The 26247-nt window shown below is 48.5% G+C and overlaps 1 protein-coding gene across 5 annotated transcripts in view; it reads right to left on the bottom strand.

The window, feature by feature from the left end:
* Positions 1–979: 979 nt before the first annotated feature.
* DNAH9 (dynein axonemal heavy chain 9) overlaps positions 980–26247 on the bottom strand; it is a 281176-nt gene continuing 255908 nt past the window's right edge. For 3 of the 5 annotated variants that reach the window (XM_070479111.1, XM_070479112.1, XM_070479116.1), the window contains 8 exons: positions 25875–26002; positions 22837–23064; positions 20689–20880; positions 19193–19384; positions 17458–17628; positions 13001–13183; positions 4066–4455; positions 980–1855 (listed from right to left, as the gene is read on the bottom strand). In XM_070479111.1, the coding sequence (XP_070335212.1) occupies positions 1628–1855; positions 4066–4455; positions 13001–13183; positions 17458–17628; positions 19193–19384; positions 20689–20880; positions 22837–23064; positions 25875–26002 (1712 nt within the window). In that variant the 3' untranslated portion in view covers positions 980–1627. The other 2 variants (XM_070479113.1, XM_070479114.1) reach the window with 2 other exon arrangements.

Here is a 26247-nt window from a genome sequence, read left to right as displayed (position 1 = left end):
AAGAGATGACTCTTAAGTTGGAATCCCTGGATTCCGGAGGAATGTATCACCTCCCTTTTGGCACAAAGATGAGGAGGGAGGGCCCTCTTTTGAGGTTGTGGGAACCACAAGGCAGAAAGCAGGGAGATCATGGTGGAGTCGGCATTAGATTCTGTCCTCTCATAGCAGAGGTTTGTAGGAGGGTGGGATTTTACATTTGGAGTAAGCAGTTCTCAAAGTGCGGTCCTGAGACCTGCAGCATCGGCAGTTTCTTACCAGGTCAAACGCTGAAGGATGCCCACAGAACTTTGTTTTAATGAGTCCTCCAGGGGATTCTGATACCTGCTCAAAATTAAGAACCACTTTTCTAAGTAGTGATTAATTAAAAAATGTTTCTCCAAGGATACACGGGAATAAAGATCCTAGAAGGAACAGGGAGCCTGCCCAGACAACAAACAAGCCCCACAAAGGGAGCTTTACAACTCATGAAAACACATAGGTTTTGTTGGGCATCCAGCAAGAATGTGTTCCACAGGAAAATTGAGGAAAATTGTACGTGAGAAAGCTTTCGGTGAAATGTTTCTCCTTGGGCCCCTCTTAAATGATCTGACAGATGACGGAGAGACAAGGAAACAACCTACCTTGTTTGTGGCTTTGTCCTCAGCAAGAAGTAGTTAGATGTTAGATAAAAACACTTGATAGATGTTTGTGGGGATTAACTGAAGATATGTATTGCATATTTGTTGTCATTCAGTCACCAAGTCATATCTGACTCTTCGTGACCCAGTAGCCCGCCAGGCTCCTCTGTACCTGTGATTCTCCAGGTAAGAATACTAGAGCAGGTTGCCATTTCCTTCTCCAGGGGATCTTCCCGACCTAGGGATTGAACCTGTGTCTCCTGAATTGACTGGGGGATTCTTTAACGCTGAGCCACCAGGGAAGCCCAAATATTGCACGTATACCTCCCTTATCCTCTAGAGCAGTGATCAGCAAAACATGGCTTTTTGTAAATAAAGTTTTAATGAAATGTGGCCACATCTACTTATGTATGTATGTCTGTGGCTCCTTTGGGGTTACAGTGGCAGAGCTAAGCAGTTGGACAGAAACAATATGCCCTGCAAAGCCTAAAATATTTGCTCTATGATCCTTAACAGAAAAAAGTCTGGTGACCCCCTGATCCAGAGTAACATGCATATAGATCACCTGGGGTGCTTGTTAAAATGTAGACTCTGCCTCACAGGTGAGCCTGGGGCTGCTGGCCCACAGACTAGCCAGAAACCAGAGCACTGGATGTGGGGTCATGTAATGTCAGGGCTCAGGGATCTGTGGCTTCTTTCTCTCGGGCTTGTCACGATAACTTCTGACCCTGCAACACTCAGAGCCTGGGCCAAACACAGTTGAAGAGCAAATCACTTTATTAGGAAAGGGCCAGTGTTAGGAAACTCTTCTATCCTAGTTCCTAGGTCCATTCTCCTCCAGCTCAACCTCACTTTAGGCACTTCTCTCGAGTTCCCCAAAGGAAGTCTTCAGAACTGTGAGTACTATCCATTTCTTATCTTTCTCTATGGCTGTGGTCTTAGCCCTCACCCACCAGTCCCTCTGGGCAGCCTCCAGCCCAACTTTGCTTCCTCGGGGGTTCTGCAGGAAGCTAAACCTGCAGAAGCAAGGCGACTCCGGCCAGAACCCACTTGGATGGCTTCTCCTTAGTCTTCAGCTGGAAAGTCCACACGTAGGTGGGTCCCCGCTGACGGGTCTTGTACACAGGACAGAGATAGACACCGCGGCAGTCCTGCTTCTCCACAGGGACAGCCCTGATGAACATCACAGGCAGGGGGGGTGTCAGCTCCTTCAGCTTCCCCTCGGCGATGATCCCAGCCTGAGGACAAGGATTCAAGAGAGCACCTCTCAGGTCAGGCCCCGAGCCCGGACAGGCAGCCTCACTCCTGTCGGGAGATCCAGGAGAGAGAGAGACAGATGGCCAGGCTGCCCCCAGGCCCACCCCCCTGCAAGGTTCTCTCAACAACCCAAGGTGGCGTGCACCAGTGTATGCTAAGTCACTTCAGTTGTGTCCAACTCTGTATGACGCTATGGACTGTAGCCCACCAGGTTCCTCTGTCCATGCGATTCTCCAGGCAAGAATACTGGAGTGCATTGCCACGTCCTCCTCCAGGAGATCTTCCCAACCCAGGGATCCAACCCTTGTCGCCTATGTCTCCTGCATTAGCAGGCAGGTTCTTTACCACTGAGCCACCGGGGAAGCCCATGCACTGGAGGGGGTGCATAACATATTCCTACTGGTTTTCAGCCTGAATATCTTCTCAAAGCAGAGTTCCAAAAGCTGTCATATATCATATGTAAATGAATCTCTTTAGGGCTTGAATCTCTGTTTTATTTGATCATTCATTTCGTAAGCATGCTGAATGCAGCTATTTGCCAGATGTCATGCTAGGTGCTAGGGACATAAAGCTGAGCAAGACAGAGCCTACTGGCATTACCATACACTGTACGTGAAGCTTTATCACACACAATGAAGGCAAGAAGACCTGACAGTAAAGAAAAAAGTTTCACTTTATTTATCCCAGTGTTTCCCAAACTTTGACCACAGGGCCCCTTTCTTGCAACCTAGCCATCTCCCATCACTAGTGTCTTCCGAACACACTTGGGGAGATGATCATCCAGAGAGATTCACAGATTCCTCGCCTCTGTCTAGGTGATGCTGAACCCCTTATGCTGATGACAGAAGTTGTTATATCTAATATATACATATTTTTTTCTTTTTGCTAATGCCCTTGTTTTATGGAGGATAGGAATTTTGGATATCCTTACCATTCCCTTTTTGCTCAGTGCTTTCTGGGATATAGACTTTGAGTTATTTTTGGTTTTATTATCATTCGGAAACAAGGTAATGAAAAAATGGGAGGTAGTCTCTTGGACTGGAAAAGGTCAGTTTTCATTCCAATCCCAAAGAAGGGCAATGCCAAAGAATGTTCTAACTACCACACACTTATGCTCATTTCACATGCTAGCAAGGTAATGTTCAAAATCCTTCAAGTGAGGCTTCAATAGTACATGAACTGAGAAATTCCAGGTATACAAGCTGGATTTAGAAAAGGCAGAGGAGCCAGAGATCAAATTTCTAACACCCATTGGATCATAGAAAAAGCAAAGAAATTCCAGAAAAACATCCACTTCTGCTTCATTGACTACACTAAAACCTTTGACTGGGTGGATCACAACAAACTGGAAAATTCTTAAAGAGATGGCAATATCAGAAGATAACCTTACTTGCCTCCTGCAAAACCTGTATGCAGGTCAAGAAGCAACAATTAGAACCAGACATGGAACAAAGGTCTAGTTCAGAATTGGGAAATGAGTATGTCACAGCTGTATATTGTCACCCTGTTTATTTAACTTATACGCAGATTACCTCATGCAAAATGCCAGACTGAATGACACAGAAGCTGGAGTCAAGATTGCTGAGAGAAATATCAATAATAACCTCAGATATGCAGATGACACCCTAATGGCAGAAAGCAAAGAGGAACTATAGAGTCTCTTGATGAAGGTGAAAGAAGAGAGTGAAAAAGCTGACTTAAAACTCAACATTCAAAAAACTAAGATCATTGCATCCGGTCCCATCACTTCATGGCACATAGATGGGGAAACAATGGAAACAGTGATACACTTTATTTTGGGGGGCTCCAAAATACTGTGGATGGTGACTGCAGCCATGAAATTAAAAGATGCTTGTTCCTTGGAAGAAAAGCTATGACAAACCTTGACAGCGCATTAAAAAGCAGAGACATTACTTTGCCAACAAAGGTCCATATAGTCCAAGCTCTGGTTTCTCCAGTAGTCACATATGGATGTGAGAGTTGGACCATAAAGAAGGCTGAGTGCCGAAGAATTGATGCTTTCAAACTGTGGCTGCAGGGAAATGATCTGACAGCCTCAAGGAGAGGTTATCCAGGGCAGAAGTCTCCAGGGCGCCCCTTTAAGCAACTGGACCTTACAGGAGGAGGCAGTGTGTGTGCAATCAGCCTACAGGTGATAACCTTTGCCCCTCCACCCCAACCCAGGGTCTACCTGGGTGTCCCAGCGAGCGCCTTCCATGAAGAGGCCATGCACGTAGGCCCCTTCCCGCGGGGGACTCCTGAACTCCTCCCTGTTCTTCTTCGTCACATCACACTGCAGGGTCATCTGGTCCAGGGGCCACTCGTTCCGGCGGGCCGTGGACTGCATGATGGCCGTCAGGAAGGACTGGGGGTTGAAGAAGCCCGTCAGCCACACAGTCGAGGGCATGGCAAAGTCGCCTGTCCAGGCCTCCAGCTCCTTGATCCGGTTAAGCAGGTCCATAAACCAGGCTGCCAGGCCTGCCGTGGAGGGGTAGGCTCGTCTGGCCCAGGACTCTGGCACCATGTCCAGGTACAGGGCATTCTGTAAGCTCTCCATGTCACTGGTCATGGTCAGCTCTCCCTGAAGACAAACAGCCAGAGGGGAAAAAGTGAAGGGTGGCAGGTCCCTGGAAACAGCTGGCCTTGGGGATGTTGGGGAAGGCAGGAGATGACTGCAGAGGTGGGCAACCCAATGATGGTCCCTGTCTAGCACTTGATTTGTAGGTTTGTCTCATAGAGGCTGGTCCTTTAAAACTTTCCCTGCTCCAGTGATATCGGAGTCTACACCTATCCACCGACAGTAGTTTAGGTTCACTCTGGACCTAAAACTCCCTGTGGGTTCCACACTAATTCCGCGCTCAGTTGCTCACTTGAGTTCAACTCTTTGTGACCCCATGGACTGCAAGCTGCCAGGCTCCTCTGTCCATGGAATTTTCCAGTCAAAAATACTGGAGTGGGTTGCCATTTCCTTTTCCAGGTAATCTTCCAGACCCAGATCAAACCTGTGTCTCCTGCATTGGCAGGCAGATTCTTTAGCACTGAACCACCAGGGAAGCCCATACTGATTCCACCCGACCCTCAAGTTTGGGCTCCTCTGTTCTCCTCCAGCCTTGGCAGCAGCCTCTGCTGGCCCAGGACTCTGGCATTGTGTCCAGGTACAGGGCGTTCTGTAAGCTCTCCATGCCGCTGGTCATGGTCAGCTCTCCCTGAAGACAAACAGCCAGAGGGGAAGGGGCAATGTGTGTGTAATCAGCCTGCAGGTGATGCACTTTGCACTGCCTCCCCACCCCCCTCCCCACCCTGGGGTCTACCCAGGTGTCCCAGTGAGCACCTTCCATGAAGGGCACCTTTCTTCAGTAAATGCAAGAAGCCAAAGCCAGGAGGATCTATATCCCCCCAAATCAAGAATTTCCTTCAGAAACCAAGCTATTAGAGACATAGCCAACTAATAGAGACCCTCTTGCATTTGCTGGATGAAAATTTGTGAAGGAACACTGACATTGAAAACCATCTTTAAACTTTGTAACCTTAGTTATGCCAAGGATCGACAGTTTCTTGAAGCCGTCATCTCTATTTCAGTGGTTTCTACACAGGAAATATGGTACCCAACAAGGCCTGCCATGTCTGATATGATGACCATCAGTATTATGAAGCTATTTAAGCACAAGTGACTTAAAATTGAGGCTTCCCAGGTGACTCAGTGGTAAAGAATCCTCCTGCCCACGTAGGAGATGGTTTAATCCCTGGGTCAAGAAGATCCCCTGGAGGAGGAAATGGCAACCCATCCAGTATTCCTGCCTGGGAAATCCCATGGACAGAGGAGCCTGGCGGCTACAGTCCATGGGGTCACAAAGAGTTGGACACGACTTAGTGACTGAGCATGCATGCATGACTTAGAACTATAAAATTAAATATCCGTTCCTTCCTGGCAGTTCATGTCCTCAGCAGTCACATGTGCCCTTATTAGCACAGACATGGAATCTTCCCATCATCACAGAGAGTTCTATTGGACAGCACTGTTCTAAACAGAAAGGCCTAGTTTTCTGTTTGCTAATTAAGCTGCACTGTGTATGTTTTTGTCAGGGTTGTGTTAAAAATCCTCTATGTTGCAGTTTTAATAAAATTTGTTTATGGACATATAAGAGTACATGCTTATTAAACTGTGCATAAAAAGATACATAAACAAACCAGGATTCATTACAAAAAAAAAAAATAGTCCAATAGACTGAAAAAAAGACACAGGATGTATTTAATTTTCCTTTTAAAATAAAAATTTTAAGTTTTCAATGGCCCGTACACTCACATAAAGTGCTTTTATAAATAATACACCAAATACATTTGCTTCTCCACCACAGTGTTGCGGGTTCTCTTGAGTCTGGGTGCATCTGTGGAAGTATGTTGTACTTGTGAATGCTGTTATAAGTCGATGGGAAGGTAAGGGCTCCCACCCTGGATTCATCCTACAACATGACCTAACAGAACTGGGTCAGCACCACTGGAAAAACTAGGATGAAAATGTCCCAGTCCTTTGGCGCGTCTCTGAGGGCTGTGGCAGGGAGACTGGCAGAGATGAGCTCAGATGGAGCCCTGGGCTCTGCCAGCCACTGTCACTTGCTGGCACAGAGGAGCCCTTTGTTGCCTGGTTATCTCCTCTAGCCACTTCAACCCCTTAACCCTGTGTGACCTCGTCTCACACAGAGATGTGCCACTTCTGAAAACGGAGGCCCTGTAAACCTCCGTTTCTCTGATATGTGTTGTAAGAAGTCCTGTGCTTAAGAATAAAGTTAATGCAATATTAGGGCAGTGAGACTCTTCTGTAAGACACTGTAATGGTGGGTCATGTCTTCATGTTGTTGTTTAGTCAATAAGTCGTGTCCAACCCTTTGCGACCCCATGGACTGTAGCTCGCCAGGCTCCTCTGTCCATGGGACTTCCCAGGCAAGAATACTGGAGTGGGTTGCCATTTCCTTCTTCAGGAGATCTTCCCAACACAGGGATCGAACCTACGTCTCCTGTGTCTCCTGCATCGGTGGGTGCATTTACCACTGAGCCACCATTTGCCATGGGAAGCCCCCATGTCATTATCCATTTGTCCAAATCCATAGAATGTACAACACCAAGAGTGAATCCTAAGGTAAACCATAGGTGACTTTGAGGATTGTGATGGAAGTGTTGATTCAGCTGTAACTAACAGACCGCTCTGGTGGCGATGTTGATGGTGGGGAGGCTGTGCATGGTGGGGAGTGGGGCGGGGGGAGGAGTAAACGGGAACTCTCTGTACCTTCTGTTCAATTTTGCTGTAAACCTAAAACTGCTCTAAAAAATAAAGTCAGACAATAAAAAATGTGTACGCAACACTTAATTGTTAACACTCTCCGGAAATCTAAAGTTGTTTTGACAGCAGGGAAGCACAAAATGTATAACTTGGCTTTCTTAAAAATTTCTCACATCCGCTTATAAGTTATTCTGACAGCGAGCTCGCATTTACTAACTGAATGTGAGAGTGATGGAACCTTAAGGAAGGTGTCATCTCTTAGGTTCTGCTCGTTTGAGAGCAAAACCAGGAACAACTTAGGAAAAGAAGAAGCCATTCATCTGGTGATTAGGGTTCTGAACTCGGATCTGTCCATGACCTCGAGTGGAAGTAGAAATAGCTCATTTTCAGAGGCGAGAAGAGAAGAACCCAGAGAGAGCCCTACACTAAATTAGCGCAGTGTAACTTAAATCCCTTTCTTAGAAGAAGAGGAATAAACCTACAGACTGGGACAGCATTTCCTGAAAAGTGTGCAGAGAAGATTAGTCTCCTCAGGCACAGCCAGATCAGTACAGGCTGGGGTTGCGGGGTGGGGGTTGGGGGTGCACAGAGGAAGTCTCTGGGGCCAAATGGTGGGTAAGGAAGCCTTTTGTGAAGATTCCAGCTACCCACATAAGGAAACCTGCTTCCGTCTGCTCACCCCGACATCCTCAAACTCCTCCTGCCTCGGTCGCTTGGAACACAGACAGATTAAATGCTTATTATTTTGCTTATTATTTGCTCACAGGTCAAGAGTCAATAGAAAGAAAACGTACAAAGAAAACACTAAATCCTTAAAAAGACGCCACACTTCGGGTCCTGTGATTGGCCTGTCCCATGTCCACACTGCAGGGAAACTGGAGAACTGAAGACTGGCGGGAGCTTTATCACGGGCACAAGGGCTACCTGGATGTGGCCTTAAGCACTTTTTCTCATCCCTATAAATAAATGTTTTCAGTCTTTCTTTGATATCAGGAGAAGAAGGGGGCAACAGAGGATGAGATGGTTGCATGGCATCATCGATTCAATGGACATGAATTCGAGCAAACCCCGGGAGATGGAGAAGGACAGGGAAGCCTGGCATGCTGCAGTCCATGGGGTCACAAAGAGTTGGACATGACTGAGCATCAGCAAAAATAAAAATATGATTTTCCCTCTAAGCCTTCATCGCTTTAAGTGAGGAAGCTTGTGAAGAGTGCAGATTCACAGACTCCAGTCCAAACTGAAGGACTCTGGATGGCCAGAAACAGTCCCTTCTTGGGGGTGGGAAGTGGCCAGTGCTCTGGGCTCACATGCATGTGGCCAGTGTCCACACCACGGCATCAGCAATGCCCACACATGCCCTTCTCCAGGGGCTACAGGCTGCCCCCTGACCTGAAGGTCAGCCTTGGTCCTCCCTTCCTTCCCTACGAAGATGGTCTTTGCAACCAGCTGTCATTCGTAAGAGATGCAGGGGGTGATGAGATGGGGAGGGAAGCCAGGGAATTATGTGGGTTCCACCCCAGCCAGTCTGGCGCCCAGACTGTGAGTGACAGCAGCTGGTCCATCCATGTACTCCAGCAGGCACACGGGCCAGGGCAGTTGCCTGTGTGGTGGTGACATCAGTCACTAAATGGCCAGAGCAAGAGCTGAACTATTAAGTCAACATACAATGGATGAAAGTAAAGTGCCAGAGCAGTCCCTCAAATCGTTGAGCTGGGCTTTAAGCCTGAACATCTTTCACATGTTTAGAAAAACAGAATCTGTCAGTCAGGAGGGGCGTTAGCCACTGAAGCATAGTGGCAGGGTGCGGGGGGCGAGGGGGAAATGTTTGATGCCATCAAACATCTGAATAATAAAAAACAGCTCCTGGTCCCAGACGCTGGACTGGCCAGGACACCATCTAAGAGAGCATGACCCAAATGAAATGTAACACAAGTTGTGAATGGGTAATTTTACATTTAAAATTCACAAAACTGGGACTTCCCTCATGGTCCAGTGGTTTAGAATCTGCCTGGCAAAACAGGGGATGCAGTTTCGATCCCTGCTTGGGGAACTAAGAGCCCACATGCCTTGGAGCCACTAAGCCTGCAGGAGGCAACAAAGGTCCTGTGTGCTGCAGCCAAGACTGGATGCAGCCAAATAAGTAAAAAATAAATACGAAAAAATTCAAAATATTGCATGTGTGTCATTTTACATCTTCTGGTAGCCACTTTAAAAAATTTAAAAGAGGTGAATTTAATTTTCATAATATGTTACCTAATGTGATATATTTAAAATGTCAAATATTCTAATATGCAACCAATATAAAAATTATTAATAGGGTATTTTCCCTTTTTTGCCCTATATTTCTGAAATCTGGCATTTAACTGGCACTTGTAGCACATCTCGGTGTGGACTGAGCACATTTCAAGCGCTAACCTGTCGTTCATGGCTACCATCCTGGATGTGTATGCTCAGTTGCTCAATCATGTCAGATTCTTTGTGACCCCATGGACTGTAGCCTGCCCGACTCCTCTGTCCATGGCGATTCTCCAGGCAAGAATACTGGAGTGGGTTGCCATTCCCATCTCCAGGGGATCTTCCCGGCCCAGGAACCGAAGCTGGGTCTCCCGCATTGGCAAGTGGATTCTTTACCATCTGAGCTACCAGTGAAGCCCACCGTCCTGGACAGTGCATAAGAATGTAGCTTCTCCTGTAGTTTTCTTGCACAGGCAGAGATTTTCTGGGCAAGCTGCCACCAGTAGATCCTTTGAAAGTTATAACCTAGTTGATTGTAAAGGAATAAAGTGACAGCTGACAGTTTTGTACATCAGGCTTTTGTGCGTTTGGTTAATATGAGTCAGTACTTTTGGCCAATCAGCTCTGGTATACTCACAGGACCTGGCTCTTCACTGTGAAAGGCTGAGAGCCAGATGCCTGTCTCTTTCCTGTACTCCTCTCTGTGGGAACACGGCTGTGGATGGCAGCCCTCGCACAGAGGGTTACTTCTGCGTGCTGTGTGCTGTGGGTTCCCACAGTCCGCGGGGGTTTGAGTGCTGTGCCCCTCAGTTCAGCTAGTACCTTTTGGGTAGCAAAGGAGTTGCTCTTTTCCTCTTTTTGAAGTTTACCATATCACTCTTACGCATCTGAGTGGACTCTCTGCTCCAGCCAAAGCAAGTTAACTCTTAGAACAGGCTTAGGGCTACTCAGCAGATTCTTCTTATCATCAGCTGTCATAATTCTACCCTTCCTCCAAAGCCCCTCTGGATGCCGCTTCTCCTCCCACACACTTGTCTCTTCCCTTTTCCTCCCACCTCCCTGCAATCAGCCGTGTCTGGTACTGTGATCATTCTCTGTGTTTCTTTTCCCACCAGACTCTCCACCCGGAAAGGAAGGCTCCCATCAGTTTCCACTGCCTCCTCCAGGCTGAAGTGAGAGCCAAGGCTGCCTGTCCACCAGCCCTCTCAAGCTAGACTGGAAGAAAAGAGCAACTCCCTCCTCACCCCCTCCATCTTCACGCAGGCACGCGCTGAAATTCATGACACCAAACCCCAGCAAAAGCTCTTGGAAGAAAAATGAGCAAGTGAATTGGAAGCTGATGGGTAAACAGACTGCGCCAAACTGCATGGATTCAATAAACTAAGATTGCAACACGCCAACTCAAGATAATTACTAATATCGACCTGCGTATCTCAGGAATCGAGCCACATAAAATGACAGCCAAGGTCCTTATTTACATCTGAGGTTGTTCTGTGAAATTCTGTATTTCCTTTGATACAGGATGTAAGCTGGTGTGTAATTTTAAAACATTATGGAGCAGCATCAATCTTCAGCATCTCTTCCCATCCCTCTTTTCTCCTTATTTCCTTCTATCCATATTGGGGCAGAAGGCAAATTAACAGATTAAAAAAAAAAAACACCTCACTCAGGTTTCTCAGCCTACTTCACAGTTTCTATGTGACTACACGTGAAGACGCTCACAGCTGCGTGTCCTCTGCACGCCTGATGGTGGTCATATAACTCCAAGAGCCAAATTCAAGGGTGGTGGCACATCACAGCCCTGGATGTCCAGGGCTGGACTGAGCTTCCACCTCCAGCTATGAAACTGGGTTCGCCCTGCCCCTCTGCCTGGAGATACAGCGCTTTTAATACGTGTGCCATTGTAAGCTGACAGTAGCTGCATTCCTCAGCTCCTAAAGGGCAGCAGGCCCTCCCAGGTGAATGGTTTTAACAGGGCTTTTCCATTAGGCTTTGTGCTGGGCACCTGATGGAATTTTCTGATGGTGAATGAAGTAGATGTGTTGAATAACTGGTGGTATAAATAACGGACTCTCATTGCTCGTGGGAACTATCAGAGCCTGTGTAGCATCTTGGATGTTTCACATAACCGTGAGGTTGCAAAAGATTAAGATTCTTTCCTTTCCTCTGATCATTGTTGTCGTTCAGTTGCTCAGTCAGGTCTGACTCCTTGCGACCCTGTGGACTCCAGCAAGCCAAGTTTCCCTTTTCTTCACTATCTCCCAGAGTTTGCTCAAACTCATGTCCATCGAGTTGGCAATGCCATTCAACCATCTAATCCTGTTTCCCCCTTCTCCTCCTGCCCTCAGTTTTTCCCAGCATCAGGATCCTTTCCTGTGAGTCGGCTCTTCACATCAGGTGGGCACAGTATTGAAGCTTCAGCTTCAGCATCAGTCCTTCCAATGAAGGACTTCCCCCAATGGGGCAGTAATAATACAGTAAGTCCCCTACATATGAACCTTCAAGTTGTGAACTTTCAAAGATGCTGATGTCAGGCATCCATCCACGTCAGGCATGCGTGACATTACAGCTTGCCCTCCGTCGCCTATTGCTGACGACCCTTCAGCTCTACCATCTCCTTCCTCCTCTCCCTCCTCCATCAGTAACTTTTCCTGCCTGTTCACTTGATACCAGCCCTGTGTCCCGGCTGTTGTGCTGGACAACTGTACTTTTCAAAGTACTGTGATGTAAGATTAAAAATGCTTTATTTTTTGTGTTAGTTTTTATGTATTATTGGTGTGAAAAGTATTATAAAACTATTACAGCACAGTACTTTATAGCCATTTGTGTTAGTTGGGTACCTAGGCTAACTTTGTTGGTTTTATGAGCCGAGTGGACTTATAAATGCGTTCTCGGAATGGAACTCATTTGTACGTACTTACACTTCTGGGTACTTGCCACATGTAGGCATTGTCCTACAACATACTATGATGTTATCATTTAGTCACTGACTCTTTGCAACCAACCCTGTGGACTGTAGCCCGCCAGGCCCCTCTGTCGATGGGGATTCTCCAGCCAAGAATACTGGAGTGGGTTGCCATGCCCTCCTCCAGGGGATCTCCCTACCCAGGGATGGAACCTGTGTCTCCTGCATTGGCAAGTAGATTCCTTACCACCGGGAAACCCATGCAAATAGATTTATTGAATCCTTCCCAAAGCCCCCATAGGCAGGACCACTCCCCCTGGTTTACGGGTAAAGGAACTGGGACGCAGTGGGGCTTAAGTCACTCTGGGGCCACACGCTGAGGACGCAGCAGAGCGGGGAGGTGGTCCGGGATGTCTAGACCCTGTGCTTCAATGCAGCAGCACACACACTTCTACCTCCTGTGAAAGCCACGCCACCCACGTCAGCAGAAGACACTGGGTGTAGACTTCTCTCCTGCCTGGAGCTCAGAGCGCGTGGGCTCTGGGCAGCTTGCCCCTCACAGCTCAGTCCACCTTCCCAGATTCCAGCTACGGAGCCTGTCTCACCCACCCCTGTGGCCCAGCCACACTCTGTTTCTAGAAGGGGCACCTTCCTGGGTAGTGAGGCTGCTGCTCCCCGGTGCCCTGTCCCCAGCCTGGCCTCACCCACCTTTAGTCCAAGGTCCAGCTCCCGCAAGGAGTGCTGCATCTGTCTGGTGAGCAAGTTCATCCGCTCGCACTCCTGGAGTGTCACGACCACGTAGGGGGTGCGCTCCTCCGCCCTGGCCATCAGCTCTGGGAGGTTAAACTCATCTGTCACCCGCTCCAGTATTTCCTCCAGGACTGCCTTGACCTGCCCCAGGACGGGAAACACGTGGTTAGGACGAGGCTCCAGCTTCTCCCTGGAGGAGGACAGGGCAGCCCACTCCAGTGTTCTTGCCTGGAGAATCCCACGGACAGAGGAGCCTGGTGGGCTACAGTCCAGGGGGTCACAAAAGAGTCAGACATGACGGAGCGACTCACAAACACATTGGGAGGCCGAGTCTGCCATTTAGAAGTAGGCCTAGGAGCTCTGTCAGCAGACAAAGAAAAATGAGACAGTGCAGGTTTAATAGAGCATGTGGCTGGCAGGGGCGCTGGAAGGTAGAGAGAAGGGGCCAGGGAACAGTGCCAGCCCGGAGTCGGGCGAGCGGGTGGACGTGTGTGGTGGACGCCGTTCTGGCTCCATCTCATCCCCCTTTTCTAGTAACAGGGCCATGTCTCCTTTTGTGAAATTACCTTTTCCCCGCTGTTTGCTGTTCGGGAGCACAGTCCATGCCCAGCCCTCCCATGACACAAGTGGGCCAATCAGATGATATTTTCCAGGAGCGTGAGAATTGAACCTCAAGTCAGGATTCAGGCGCATAAAGCGGAGGGAAGTGCTCTGAAAGGATGATCCACCCTTCCTCCTCCCAGGGACCCGGAGTTACTGTGGTTTCTGTCCTTTCTTCGGTGTATTCCTTCAATACAATGAGCTATTTCTTGCCTGTTTCAGCCAAATTGGTCTCTGTTCTTCACAACCAAAGAACCCTGACTGAGTTAACACCAAGCTGTTGTGTATTACACGTGTGAATTTAAGCAAGTCATTTAGGCCTCCATTTCCTCATCTATAAAAATTTCTAAGGTGTCTTTCTCCCCCATCAGCTCCTGGGGCTTGTGAAGAGATCAAAACCAAAAGATGTCTGATGAATGTGGTGGCATCTGAAAGCTAGAAAGAACTCTATATATGTACACGATTATTAATATTCACTTTGCCTTGTGTTGTTAACAAACAATGTGTTCTCTAGGAAAAGAGCTGATGTCAGAAAAAAGAAAGTTAAAAACTCATTGCCGTGTCACAAATGGGTCTCTGGTGCTGTCATAGCGAAAACTGGGATGGAATTTTAATGGCACCTGGAAGCTGCTGCTGGACCAGAAGACAAATTGCTAAAACTACAGCACATCTCTGTCTGCTGAGCTGAATTGGAAGAAACAGCCCTGTATCAGCGAGCTGCCATTTGGACATTAGTCACAAAGAAAGGAAAAGACAGTCTGGAGTTAACTGTTTCAAAACACGGTGAAGGTGGGGACACAGAATTCTCTCTGTCACTGATCAGGTGGTGGAGGGTTTGGACAGCCAGCCTGAGGAGGGAGGGATCCACAGACATAAAGAGGACCCTTCAGACGAGAGCAGAGGGTGTCCATGGGTGTGGTCTACCTCGTTTCTGCAAGCAAACCTCTGATAATAAGTGCTTATCATGAAAATCTAAATACTACATATTTCATCTAAATATTTAATCTGATATTAAAAGTAAAATTCTCCCCCAAATTTGCCTCTTCCCTCAAAGAGGGAAAGAAAACCCACTGTGAATTATTGGTTTATAATTTCTGCAGGTGTTCTTCAATGCATATAACTCTATCTGTCCCTCACCCCCATCCATCCATCCATCCATCCATCCACCCATCCATCCACCCACCCATCCATCCATCCATCCACCCACCCACCCATCTCCATATTTACATGTCTGTCATATCTTCCTTCCTGCCTCACTTCTTCCCTCTATCCCTTCCTCTCGCTTCTTCTCCACTTCTTTCTCTATCAATCACTAATGGAATCATAATACACATAGCTTTTGTCAGCTTGTTTTTTTTTTTCTGTTTTCTTTTGAATGCTCTTCATGGCATGTAGGCTGTTAGTTTCCCTACTAGGGATCAATCCCTATCCCTCTGCAGTGGAAGATCAGAGTTTTAACCCCTGGACACCAGGAAAGTCCCTCAGCTTGCTTTATTCGCCTAAGAATAGATCTTGAACACGTTCCCTTGGTAGTATATATGGATTTTCCTTGTTTTTTTTTAGTAGTATATATTATTTCACTGTTTTGGCATGTGCCAAAATAATTTATTGAGTCATTTCTCCACTGATGGATATTTGGTTTACTTGTTTATCATTTCTGCTACTATAAACAACTCTGCAATAAAGATATCTGTCATAAAATCTGTGCCCTTTTGAGTGTTTCCACTGGTTGAAATCCTAGGAATAGAATTATGAGAAACACATATGAACATTTAAAATTTTAGTGGCTATTGTCAAATTGTTTTACAGTGTAAATCTGTATAGCAGACATGAGAGGGCCTGTTTTCTTAGGCTCTTACCACTGGATATCCTCAAATGGAAAAAAAAATGTTACCATTGTGTGAAAAATATTTCACTTAACTTCATTTACTTACAAGTGATGTTGAGAATATTTAATTATTTTTATTGGCCATTTGTATCATCACGTGAATTTCTTTTGTGTCCTTTTCCCCTTTTCTCTCCTTCTTTTCCTTCCATAGGTTAGAACTCTGTGTATTAGTAAAAATCTGCACAGTTCCTGATAGCTGTGTTGCAAATGGGTTCTTCTAGTTTGGCAAGTGATCATAGTTCGTTCATCTCTCTGTCACATACACACATACACACGCACACACACACACACATACACACACTGTTTCTTGAAGTGGTTAGAAGGGGATAAGGAAATGACAAGAACTAGAAACTTATTTGAACGCTGCCTGAAGAACCCTAAGCCTATTAGTTATATAGTCCCAGTCTTTTCATTTTTAAAAAAGCTAGGAACTTTTAAAAATTAATTAGTTAATTTTATTTATTTATATTTTGGCTGCACTGGGTCTTTTTGTGTTCTTGCATGCAGGCTTTCTCCAGTTTCGGTGAGTGGAGGCTGCTCTTTATTGTGGTGAACATTTTTGTTGTTCATTATTGTGTAGGAACATTTTTGATACTAGGTGGTTTGAGTTTTGGGCCACATAAGCTTTCTTATCTTCCTTTAGTTCTCAAGTTACACCCTATGCATCAAAGAATCAAAGAGGCTGAGTCACGGGCTTTAGAGCAGCTTTCTCCAAGTAGGTTCACCAGCATCACCATCGCAAGACTACACATTCCTGGGCGTCACCCTAGACCCCAGAATCTATCTGAAGCTCCCCAGCTCACTCCAAAGCATATTAAAATTTGAGTCACTTAAATGACATCACTCTGTACCTTTAAACAAGTATCCAGCTCCTTTACCATCAGTCAGTTTGTTTTCCTGAAATCAGTCTTTGGAGCCAAAATGTTTGATAGCTCCCCAGGTTTCTTAATCCATAATCTTCCAAGTATCAGGGAACCTCTAATTAAGGGAAACCAGGCAGGACTGCAGAGGGGAGGCAGGTGAAGGAGATGCAACCTTTGGAAACTGAGTTGCCTTGTCCTGGGAAGCATCACAGGCAAGTTGCACTTTGAGCTCCCTCCTTTTCTGCCTTCTGCTCAGCCCTCATCAGGAACAGAGCTCCCAAGTTGCCTCTGGTCACCCTAAACTCACTCCGCGCCCTCCTCTGCCCTTCTGCCCAAGAATTCTCCTCCATCTTCCTTTAGTTTCGGTAAGTGCTGCACTTAGTAGCACTTACTTGTATGTTAGGAGGCTCTGGGACTAAGTGTCATTCATACAAAGAGACCACATTTTCATCTGAAACACGAGCGAGTTTGGCAGAGTGAGGGTGGGGTGTTTAAGAACAGCTCCCCACCCATCATTACTTAGTTTGCCAAAGAACCTTTTGAGGTCCTTTTCAAGGTCCCCAAACCACAGCTGTTCAGCCCTGCCTTTTCTTCACTTGGGCTGACAAACAGGAATAAAACCTGCCTTGGGGTTAGCAGTCCAGTTGGTACAGAATCTGCCTGCAATGCAGGAGACCCAGGTTTGATTCCTGGGCTGGGAACAGCCCCTGGAGAAGGAAATGGCAACCCACTCCAGTATTCTTGCCTGGAGAATCCCCTGGACAGAGGAGCCTGGCGGGCTACAGTCCATGGGGTCGCAGAGAGTTGGGCACGACTTGCACATTTTTTGGGTGGATGAGCAGAACACCAACACACGGAAAGCGGGTGCCTCCTAGTAGGTAACCTGAGGGCCCGCCAGGTCACCTGACGGGCAGGGCCCTAGAAGAGGAACGCTGCAGCGTTCGTGGCAGCGGAACATGCGCGCCCTGACGTCTGCACTGTGCATCGCATCAAGGCCCACGGCGGATGTGCCGCCCTGGGCAGTATTGGGACCCCAGAATATCTTGGGCAAGCCTTCCATGTACCTTTTCTTCTCTCGTGGCTCCTGCTCCTTCTCTGGCCTGGCTGTCCCGGGGCTGCAGCTCCAGCACCGTGCGAAAGAGCTTCTCCGACGTCTGGGTCAGGAAGCCGATCTCAGCGTTCGGGTGGAGGCCGTACAGGTAGGGCGACTCTGGGGGCAGCTGGGCATCGATGTACTGAAAGTCAAGGGCAAGCCCACTTGAAAACCAGCCAGACGTATCTCCCTTCTCCCACCTGAGCCGTCCTCTGCAGGGCAGTCAGCGGGTCGGAGCAGGGCCCATCTGGAGCTAAGTGGGATTTCCCAGGTGGCTCAGTAGTTGGGAAAGAATCTGCCTGCAATCCAAGAGCCTTGGGTTTGATCCTTGGGTCGGGATCAAAGGGCATGGCAACCCACTCCAGTATTCTTGCCTGGGAAATCCCATGGACAGAGGAGCCTGGTGGGTTATGGTCCATGGGGTCGCAAGAGTCAGACGTGACTGAGCACACAACAGCAACAGAGCCGAGTCTAAGTGACAGATGGCTCATTCCTTAAAGGCAAATCCACGTGTTTATTTTCGCATTTCTTCCAGCACCCAGCACACGCTCCTGGACTCTTGGTAGGTGCCCTATAACCATCTATTAGCTGACAGATTACAGAGAGGGAAGCCTGCAAACCACCGTATCCTCCAACACCTTCTCCAGCCTCTGGTCAAGTTGTTCCACCGACCAACAGTAGGGGACGCTCTTATACAACTTTCGTGGCTAAAGCCTTCAAAGTGTTTATTTAAAAAATTCCCTTTATTTACTTTCAAGAGTCTTATTGTTTTTAATTTCTTCTCATAGACTTAGTTTTATGGATTGAGTAACTTATATGACTCACATTCTTAAATTTTAGGAAATAAAAATTTGTGTAAAGCTTGTAGCTAATGTTCCTATGACCAGTGTTTCCCTTAAATTTGTTATTCAAGGGTTCTTTTAGGAATCTTAAAAGTCAAGCAACAAAAAAGTTCTTTTTGTTTGTTCTAATTGCCTTTTAATACATTTTCATGGTGGGCTAAACAGGCAAAGATGCATACCTTAAAAATAACTGAAGTAAAAGTAAAATGACCCTGATGCTGGGGAAGACTGAAGGCAGGAGGAGAAGGGGATGACAGAGGATGAGACGGTTGGATGGCATCACCGACTCGATCTCCAGGAGTTGGTGTTGGACAGAGAAGCCTGGAGTGCTGCAGTCCATGGGAGTCGCAAATGAGTCGGACACAACTGAGCAACTGAACTGAACAGTAAAATGAAAACCCAATAACAGTATGAAAAAGCTCCATGAAAATGTTCTCTAGGTGTGTGTACGTGCCTCTGAGAATAGGAGGGGTGAGTGGTCTGCCCATAAGACCGTGTCCCTCTGAAGGTATTCTGAACCACTAATAGAAACTTAACCAAAAAGTTGGCTAAGTTCTTACCTGAATTTTCGCTCCTAATGGTTTTATCAATATCTTGAATGAAAACGATCAAGTAAGTGCCTGAGATGTTGTTTGTAGAAAAGAGCAACAAATAGAATTATTGAACCGAACGTCAAGAATAAAAAGATCTCTGAAAGTTCAATTTTGTCATTAATTGGAGGCTAGAAATCCTATAGGAGCCCTCAAATTGAGCAGGCTGACAGCCACGCTCCATGAGCTCAGCTCTTTCAGCCGTCCTCCCCTGGCCCTGCCCGGGTGTCTCCAGTCCTCCTGGGCCGCACAGGAGGGAGACCCAGGTCCCCACCTGGTGGTAGGCACTGTAGTCCATGTTGCCGGGCAGTGGGAACCCTGGGGCCAGGGCCAGCTCTCCCTCTAGCATCTCTGGTTTGATGAACTCCTCCAGGTAGGTTCTGCAGAGTCTCCGGTCCCAGTCATCGGTGATGTGGCCCCCATACAGGATCTCACCGAAGAGGTACCGCAGGTCATCGTAGGGGACCTGAGAGACAGGAAGGGAGGAAGCCCTGTACGTGGGCCTCGGGCCGACCCACCCGACGTGAGCCACAAGATGTGGTGGGTCTGGAGATGAGGAGCGATGTCTTTTTTAAAAAGCCTTTTTGACTAAACTGCACTGCACAGGGGATCTTAGTTCTCTGACCAAGGATTGAACCCGTACCCCCTGTATTGGAAGCATGGAGTCTTAACCACCAGACCACCAGGGAAGTCCCAGGAGCAGTGTCTTATTCATCCATGTTTCTCTGGTACTTAGCAGGGTCGAGCACCTCTGGGAGGGAAGAGTTAGATCAAAGGGCGAGAAGAGGTAAGACACAGGCGCTCTTGCACACACGCCTGCCCTCATTCACCGTCTTTAACTGTGGCAGTGAAGTCAGGCTCTACCTACGGGTCCTTTCAATACGCCAAGGTCAAGCAGAAGAGAGCAAAGACATGGGTACTTTTCTCATTCCCTGCTGTTGATTAGCTTATCAGTTAATCGTCTCCTTGGAAAGTTCAGAGTGAATGAAATGCAGCACACAAGTTCATGGATGTTAGAGTTAGGCAGGAAAGCCACTTAGAAGAAAGCCCTGGGTCCTCGTGGCAGGTGAAGCGATGGTGTGTTCTGTGGTGGACTTCCCAGGACCCTGGAGCCAGAGCCAGAGGCATTGCTTCTGGGCCCGATTCACTGTCCCCAAAGAAAGAGGGAGAGGGCTTGCAGAGGCTGTGTTTGGTCTTCCCTAAACTGGAAGAGCGTGAAGCGTCAGTGTCAGTGTTTCGTAAAATGGAGGCATCAGGCGGGATAAAGGAGGTGAGGTGAAGGAAGAAGGAAGAATTTGGCTTCTTCAACTTTGGCAAGACCGTGCTTAAGACTGTGCTTATGCGAGGAGCTGCGTGCACCACCACGAGAAGCTCTCTGTCTTTGGTGAATTAAATTGGGAGCTTGTAGCAGATGAGGGTGGGTCTCTTCCTGCCAATCACCACCCCCAGCAATGCTGGGAGTACACGGGGTGATCTGGGGCGGGGCCCTGGGACAGACACCCATGGGACTGACTGACACCAAGCGTGAGTCACTGTTAGTAGTTTGGTTTCCTGAGCTTTCTTTCTACCCTCACTATATCCCTCTCGCATCATGGTACTTCCTCCTCAGCCTCACGCTGCTCTTGGGGTTGACCATGCAGTAAACCTGCACTTCCTCACACCCCCTGGGGGTGTGGGGGTGTGAGTGCACCCCATCTCCCCGTGCAGATGCCCCATCATCTTTCTCAGAGGCACCCTACTGATCTGCCCCTCTGCTGACTGGAACTGTACCTTGGCGTTGGCCTCCAGGAAGTTGTAGAGCACGTTCACAGAGATGGTGAGGTCCCCGGTGTTGAAGGGGTAGGAGCGATTCCACCCCTGGGGTCCAAACTTGCGTCTTTCTGCCACCACAGCGTGAAAGTAACAAAGTGCAAAGAGGATGCTCTTAAACTCCGTCTCCCGGGAACACATCTCCAGGGTGTCCTGGAAGGAGATGATGCTCAGTGTCAGAGCAGAGCAGCCGTGATGCGGGGCAGGCGGGGCGGGGGTGAGAAGGGCAGGCCTGACATGTCCTGGTGGAGATCTGAGTGACAGCAGGACTGTGGGTTGCGCTGCAGACAGGCATGGAGTCAGGTTTGAGAGGACCTTGCAAAGGGGCTGGGTTTTAGTTTAGATTCAGCCTATAACAGAACTTGTCTACAGATACAGTTTGCACACACGGACATGCTAATGAGGTTCCCAAGTGTAGCTAACAGAGAAAAGGATAGGGGGCCACAGAAGTATTACATTTGTCCTGTTGACGGCACTTGGTGCTGGGGTGTGGGTGGGGACACCCACAGCATCATCTCTGACTCCCCTCCTTCCCGTCATGCTTCCTTGACCATGATGGAATCTTAGTAAGTGTAATTACTGCCTGTGTGACTGACAACCCCGAGGCTCATCTGCTGGGGGGACTGCCGAAGCAGAGGGCGGTGGGAATTGGAGCCACAAGAAACAGAGGGGTGTCCTGTCCTTTACATCCTAACGGACTTGTGGCTGCAGAAGCAAGACCCCCGAGGGGTCCCAGCTGCAGAGCAGAAGGCAGGGGAAATGGTCTGACTCATGAAGAGAGGATGAAAGACGGGAAGATGGAAGAAAAGAAGCAAGAGAGAGTCCAGAGGAAGTCGGTAGAATTGTTCTTAGATGTTAATGGGCATGGGGATGATGGTGGGGAGGGAGAAAACTGCATTGTGAAGGGCTGTTAGGATGTGAACCCTGGATTCTTTGGAAAGAAACAAATCCTCTGAGTGAGCTCCTCTGTTTAGGAAGGAGCAAGATGCTGCAGCTAGAGCCCGAGAGGCACTTTTAAAGCTCACACAACTGGATTGGGTTCAGTCCTGGCATTTCTTCTAGGAGGTGGACCTTAGACTTTGCTTGCAACAACGAGGGGAAGCAGAGGAGATCGCAGAGATTAAGCTGCTGGTGGGTCTGATTTTTTTCCCCAGTGAGCCCGTGACACAGTTTTCTCTCTGGTTCCTTGATTGGGCACCACACTTGCCATGAAGATATGAATGTGAAAGGTCAGAGGTGGTACAGGGAACAAAGTCACTGCCTCATGCAAGCAGGAACTTATTATAATAATGGCTTTTTGGACAGAGTTTTTCTCTGCAGACATGTAGGGAGCTTCCTTTGTTACCTCTGACACACGTGGAAAATTAAGTCCTGCTGAAAAATGCCTTTAAGCACAAAGACGAGAAGCCACACTTGTGAAGCTGGTTGACAGCGGGTTCGCTCAAATGAGAAGTCAGAATGAAATGATCATCTCCAAACAGCACAATGGTCAGGGAAGAGGGGATGGATGAAAAGACCCCAGTTCTGCGATTTGTCCCATAAACAGTGAAAATAGGGCTCTGGAGGAACAGAACGAATCCTAGAAGGTATTAAGCGGGCCACTGTCCCCGGGCATTTGCAAATGCAGAATGGAGCAATTGACACTCTTGTAGCAATGAAGAGACTCCTGAATCTGTCCCTCTTCCCCCGAATGATCTACTGCAGAGGCCGGTAAAGTCCCAAACGACAACCATTGTGTATCCTTCTGCAGCAGAACCGGGACAAGCCAGCATCTTTTGGGATATACGTCCCAACTGCTCGATAACCAAGACTGGACATTGGGCTTGCACAGGGGTAAGCCCAAAGACAAGGGCCCCTGGGGAGGCTGACAAGATGATACTAAACCTACCGAGGCATAGTTTTATCATCTTAATAATTAGGAACTGTACCACTGAAGCAGCTGCCGTCCCTTCCCTGTCTCTGCCAGGACCCTCCAGGCAGGCGAGCAGGGCATGCCCTGCCACTGACTCCTTCAAAAGAGTGTGTTCCTCTCCTGCCCTCGGGGGGGCGGGGAAGGCGTCTGCTCTTTGTGAGAGGAGGTGCCCCGCTGCCCTCCCTCCAGGGCCCCACCTGAGTGAAGTTGTCCAGGGCCTTGTGCAGGTTGGCATGCATGCCCGTGGGTGGCTCGCTGGTGATCTTGATGGCGTTCTCCAGGAGGCCCTGGGGGACGATGTGGCTCCCGGGCGAGGGGGCGGGCTCCGCACTCATGAAGACCCTGAACTCTGTGTGGCTGTTCTCACTGTGCTCCTCCAGCTTCTTCTCCAGGGCGCCGAGCCACTTGGCCACCAGGTGGATGTTCTGGTGGGAAGGAAGGAGCCCCCCCCCCCATGCAAGCCTCTGCTTAAGTGGTAATCAGGAAGGAGGATCGGGGCTGGGCGGTGGGGGGGGGCGGGGCCGGGAATACCTGGCATTTTCTTCAAACGAATCACATCCTAGCAAGTGTCTTGGGGTTCTCAGTCATGAGGACCCCTTTTTCCTGCCATTCAATCTATCCCTCCATGTCCTAAGGACCTCAGACTTGACCTTGAGGCTTCGGAATCCCCTGGATGACTTGTTGAAACAAAGGTTCTTGGGCCCCACCCCAGAGCGGCTGGTCCATGAAGGATCCTGAGTGCTTGCACTTCTAACAAGTTCTTAGGTGATGCCGCTGCTGCTGGTCTGGGGGTCACACTTGAAGTGTCTCATGCATGGTTACCCTCCAACTTCAGATCCCCACAGCTGACACCTGGATTTTTTTGAACCTCTGACACTCAAATGTGGGGCCCGTGGACCACAATGTTACCATTACCTGGAAGCCAGTTAGAAATGCTGACTCAGACTTACTGAATTCGTGCACTTTAATAAGATCTTCCAGTGATTTGTCTGCATGTTCAGGCTTGAAAAGTATTTATTTACACTTCTAGCTAGCTCTCCTTCCTCCTCATCCCTCTCCAAATCATTCTGCTGATTGTTGTCAAACTTATCTTTCTAAAACACACTGGGACATCGTGGCTCTCATAGAGGGAAGGCTCCTCGTCCATGCCCAAGCCCCTCTGGTCTTTGAGCCTGTCTCCTCCTTCCTGAGATTCCTATCTGTCCGTCTGTCTATGTGAAATGACATTAATTTCTTAGCACCACCTTGCAGCATGGACTTTTTACTTTAGCAATGATAGTCACTTTGCTTCATTGCAATATGTTTCATTATGATGGACAGATAAAAGCTCCTTGATAAATATTTGAGGAAGCCTGCTTGCAGAGCCTTAAATACACAGGTTGGCACAGAACACAGTGCTGAGGCCACAGCCATCTGGTCTACTTTCTCTTCTATGAAAAGAGAAATAACAGTAATATATGCCATACTTATTTCCCAGGGTTGCTGCAAATAACCAAAGGTAATGGATTTGAGAGGGCTTTGTATACTGTGAAATGCTATGTAGGAGTTAGTAGTGGATGCCGAAATGAAAATCTGTTAGAGGAAAGAATTCCGTTGTCATCACTTATCAGAGCAGGGAGGGTGGGTGACTGGAGAGCTGCGGCTCCGTGAGCCGGGCAGCCTGGCCACTCCCCAGTGAGAAACTCTGCCGCTGTATCAGGAATCCCGGCTTCCAAGTTTGATCTTGGAGATCTTTCAGAAACCACATCGGGACAAGATGTGATGGTCCAGGGCAGCAGATAGGTACGGCTCGTTGTCTTGGGAGGGGGCTGGGTTCCTGAAGGTGCTAGTGCGCAGGGTGAAGTGAAGTGAAAAAGTCGCTCAGTTGTGTCCGACTCTTTGTGATCCCATGGACTGTAGCCCGCCAGGCTTCTCTGTGGGGATTCTCCAGGCAAGAATACTGGAGTGGGTTGCCATGCCCTCCTCCAGGGGATCTTCCTGACCCAGGGATCGAACCTGGGTCTCCTACATTGCCAGTAAAGATGGATTCTTCACCATCTGTGCCATCAGGGAAAACCCAGTGGCCAGAATGGGGTCACTTTGACAGATGAGCCTGAGACAACTGGGGAGGTCACACCCTCCCATCACTGAGCTGATCCAGTGGGAGAAGGCAGGGACCCTGCAATCATTCTCTTTCCTCCTTAGAGTCCCACTGCTCCTGGAAAAGGAGTCCTAGGAAACAACAGGTGCTTCCGCTGCTAGGCTCAAACAAACAGTGGGATAATGAAGACCCAGTGGCATGAAGTGTTCACTGAGTCATCAGGTAAGGAGAAGTTCTGGGTGATCAAAGTCAGATGGGAGGGGAGGGACTGGCTTTTCCATCTGATCCTTTCCTCCATTGCTTTCTTCACTGATTCTTTTACCCAACAGGCTCTGGTTGAGTGTCTACTGTGTTCACAGTAGTGTGAAAGTAGTGAAAGTGTTAGTCTCTCAGTGGTATCCGACTCTTTGCAACCCCATGGACTGTAGCCCACCAGGCTCCTATGTCCATGGAATTCTCCAGGCAAGAATACTGGAGTGGGTTGCCATGTCCTCCTCCAGGGGCTCTTCCCGACCCAGGGATTGAACTTGGGTCTCCCGCATTGCAGGCGGATTCTTTCCCATCTGAGCCAGCATCTGAGGGAAGCAGTGTGCTGGGTCCAAAGGCAGATGGGGGTGCCTCTTTCCCTAAAAAAATGCAGCGGAGGACACAGGTATATGGTAAGCTGTTCCTACAGAGCTATGGATGCGCTCATAGAGGCGGCGGCAGGGTGTTACGGGAGGAGAGGGGTCCGCTGCTCGCTCTGCCACAGCCCTAGCATCCATGCAAGTTGCATGAACAGGAATGAGGACAGGCTGTGACGGAAGAAGGGCAGCCTTTACTTCATGTGTTTAGCGAAACTCGACAGTAGGTGTTCCAGACTCCAGATGCCAACATGAGCTCTCAATGAAGAGGCTGCGTTCTGGTTGCATGTGTGGCATTCTAGTCGTGAATGTGATGGAGAACATGGACCATGTGGCCCAGAGGAAAGGTGGAGCAGAGGAGAGTTCTGTGGAAGGCATGGGAAGAGATCAGCAGCGGGAAAGATCCAGCTGAAAGCCAGCGTCCTGAGAAGATTAGGAAGTCAGAGGAGGAGGGTGTGGACAGAAAGGCGGCCCAGGAGGTCCACACAGGGATGGGTCAAGAGTGAGCCCCATCAGGGCAGAGTGGGCATACCTGCAAAATAACCCAGTGGCCTTTCTTGGCAGCCAGGTCCAGCGCGGCCTCAGCCACGACCTCCTGTCCTTGCCCCAAAGACACATTGTGGAAGTTCCGGTTGTTGAAGGTATATCCGAGTTTTTTGCCTGAAAGGAGCGTGGAGTGGTCATTAGCACCTCTTATGTCACTGAGTGTTCACCCCACACAGCACCCCTATTGCCAGCGGCAGGGAGCCATACATTCCAACCTCATGCACAGACCTTTTTTCTTCCCAGGGTGGGGTTGCTACATCTTCCAACTTTTTGTTCCCAATTAAAAGGAAGCACACGTGTCAAGACAAAGAGACTTCTCCCCTCCCTCTTCACTGAATCCCTGCCAACTAAAAATCGTC

The sequence above is a fragment of the Odocoileus virginianus genome, chromosome 17, assembly GCF_023699985.2.
Source record: "Odocoileus virginianus isolate 20LAN1187 ecotype Illinois chromosome 17, Ovbor_1.2, whole genome shotgun sequence".
Taxonomy (NCBI): Eukaryota; Metazoa; Chordata; class Mammalia; order Artiodactyla; family Cervidae; genus Odocoileus; species Odocoileus virginianus.
This window is presented reverse-complemented; position numbering and strand designations above follow the sequence as displayed.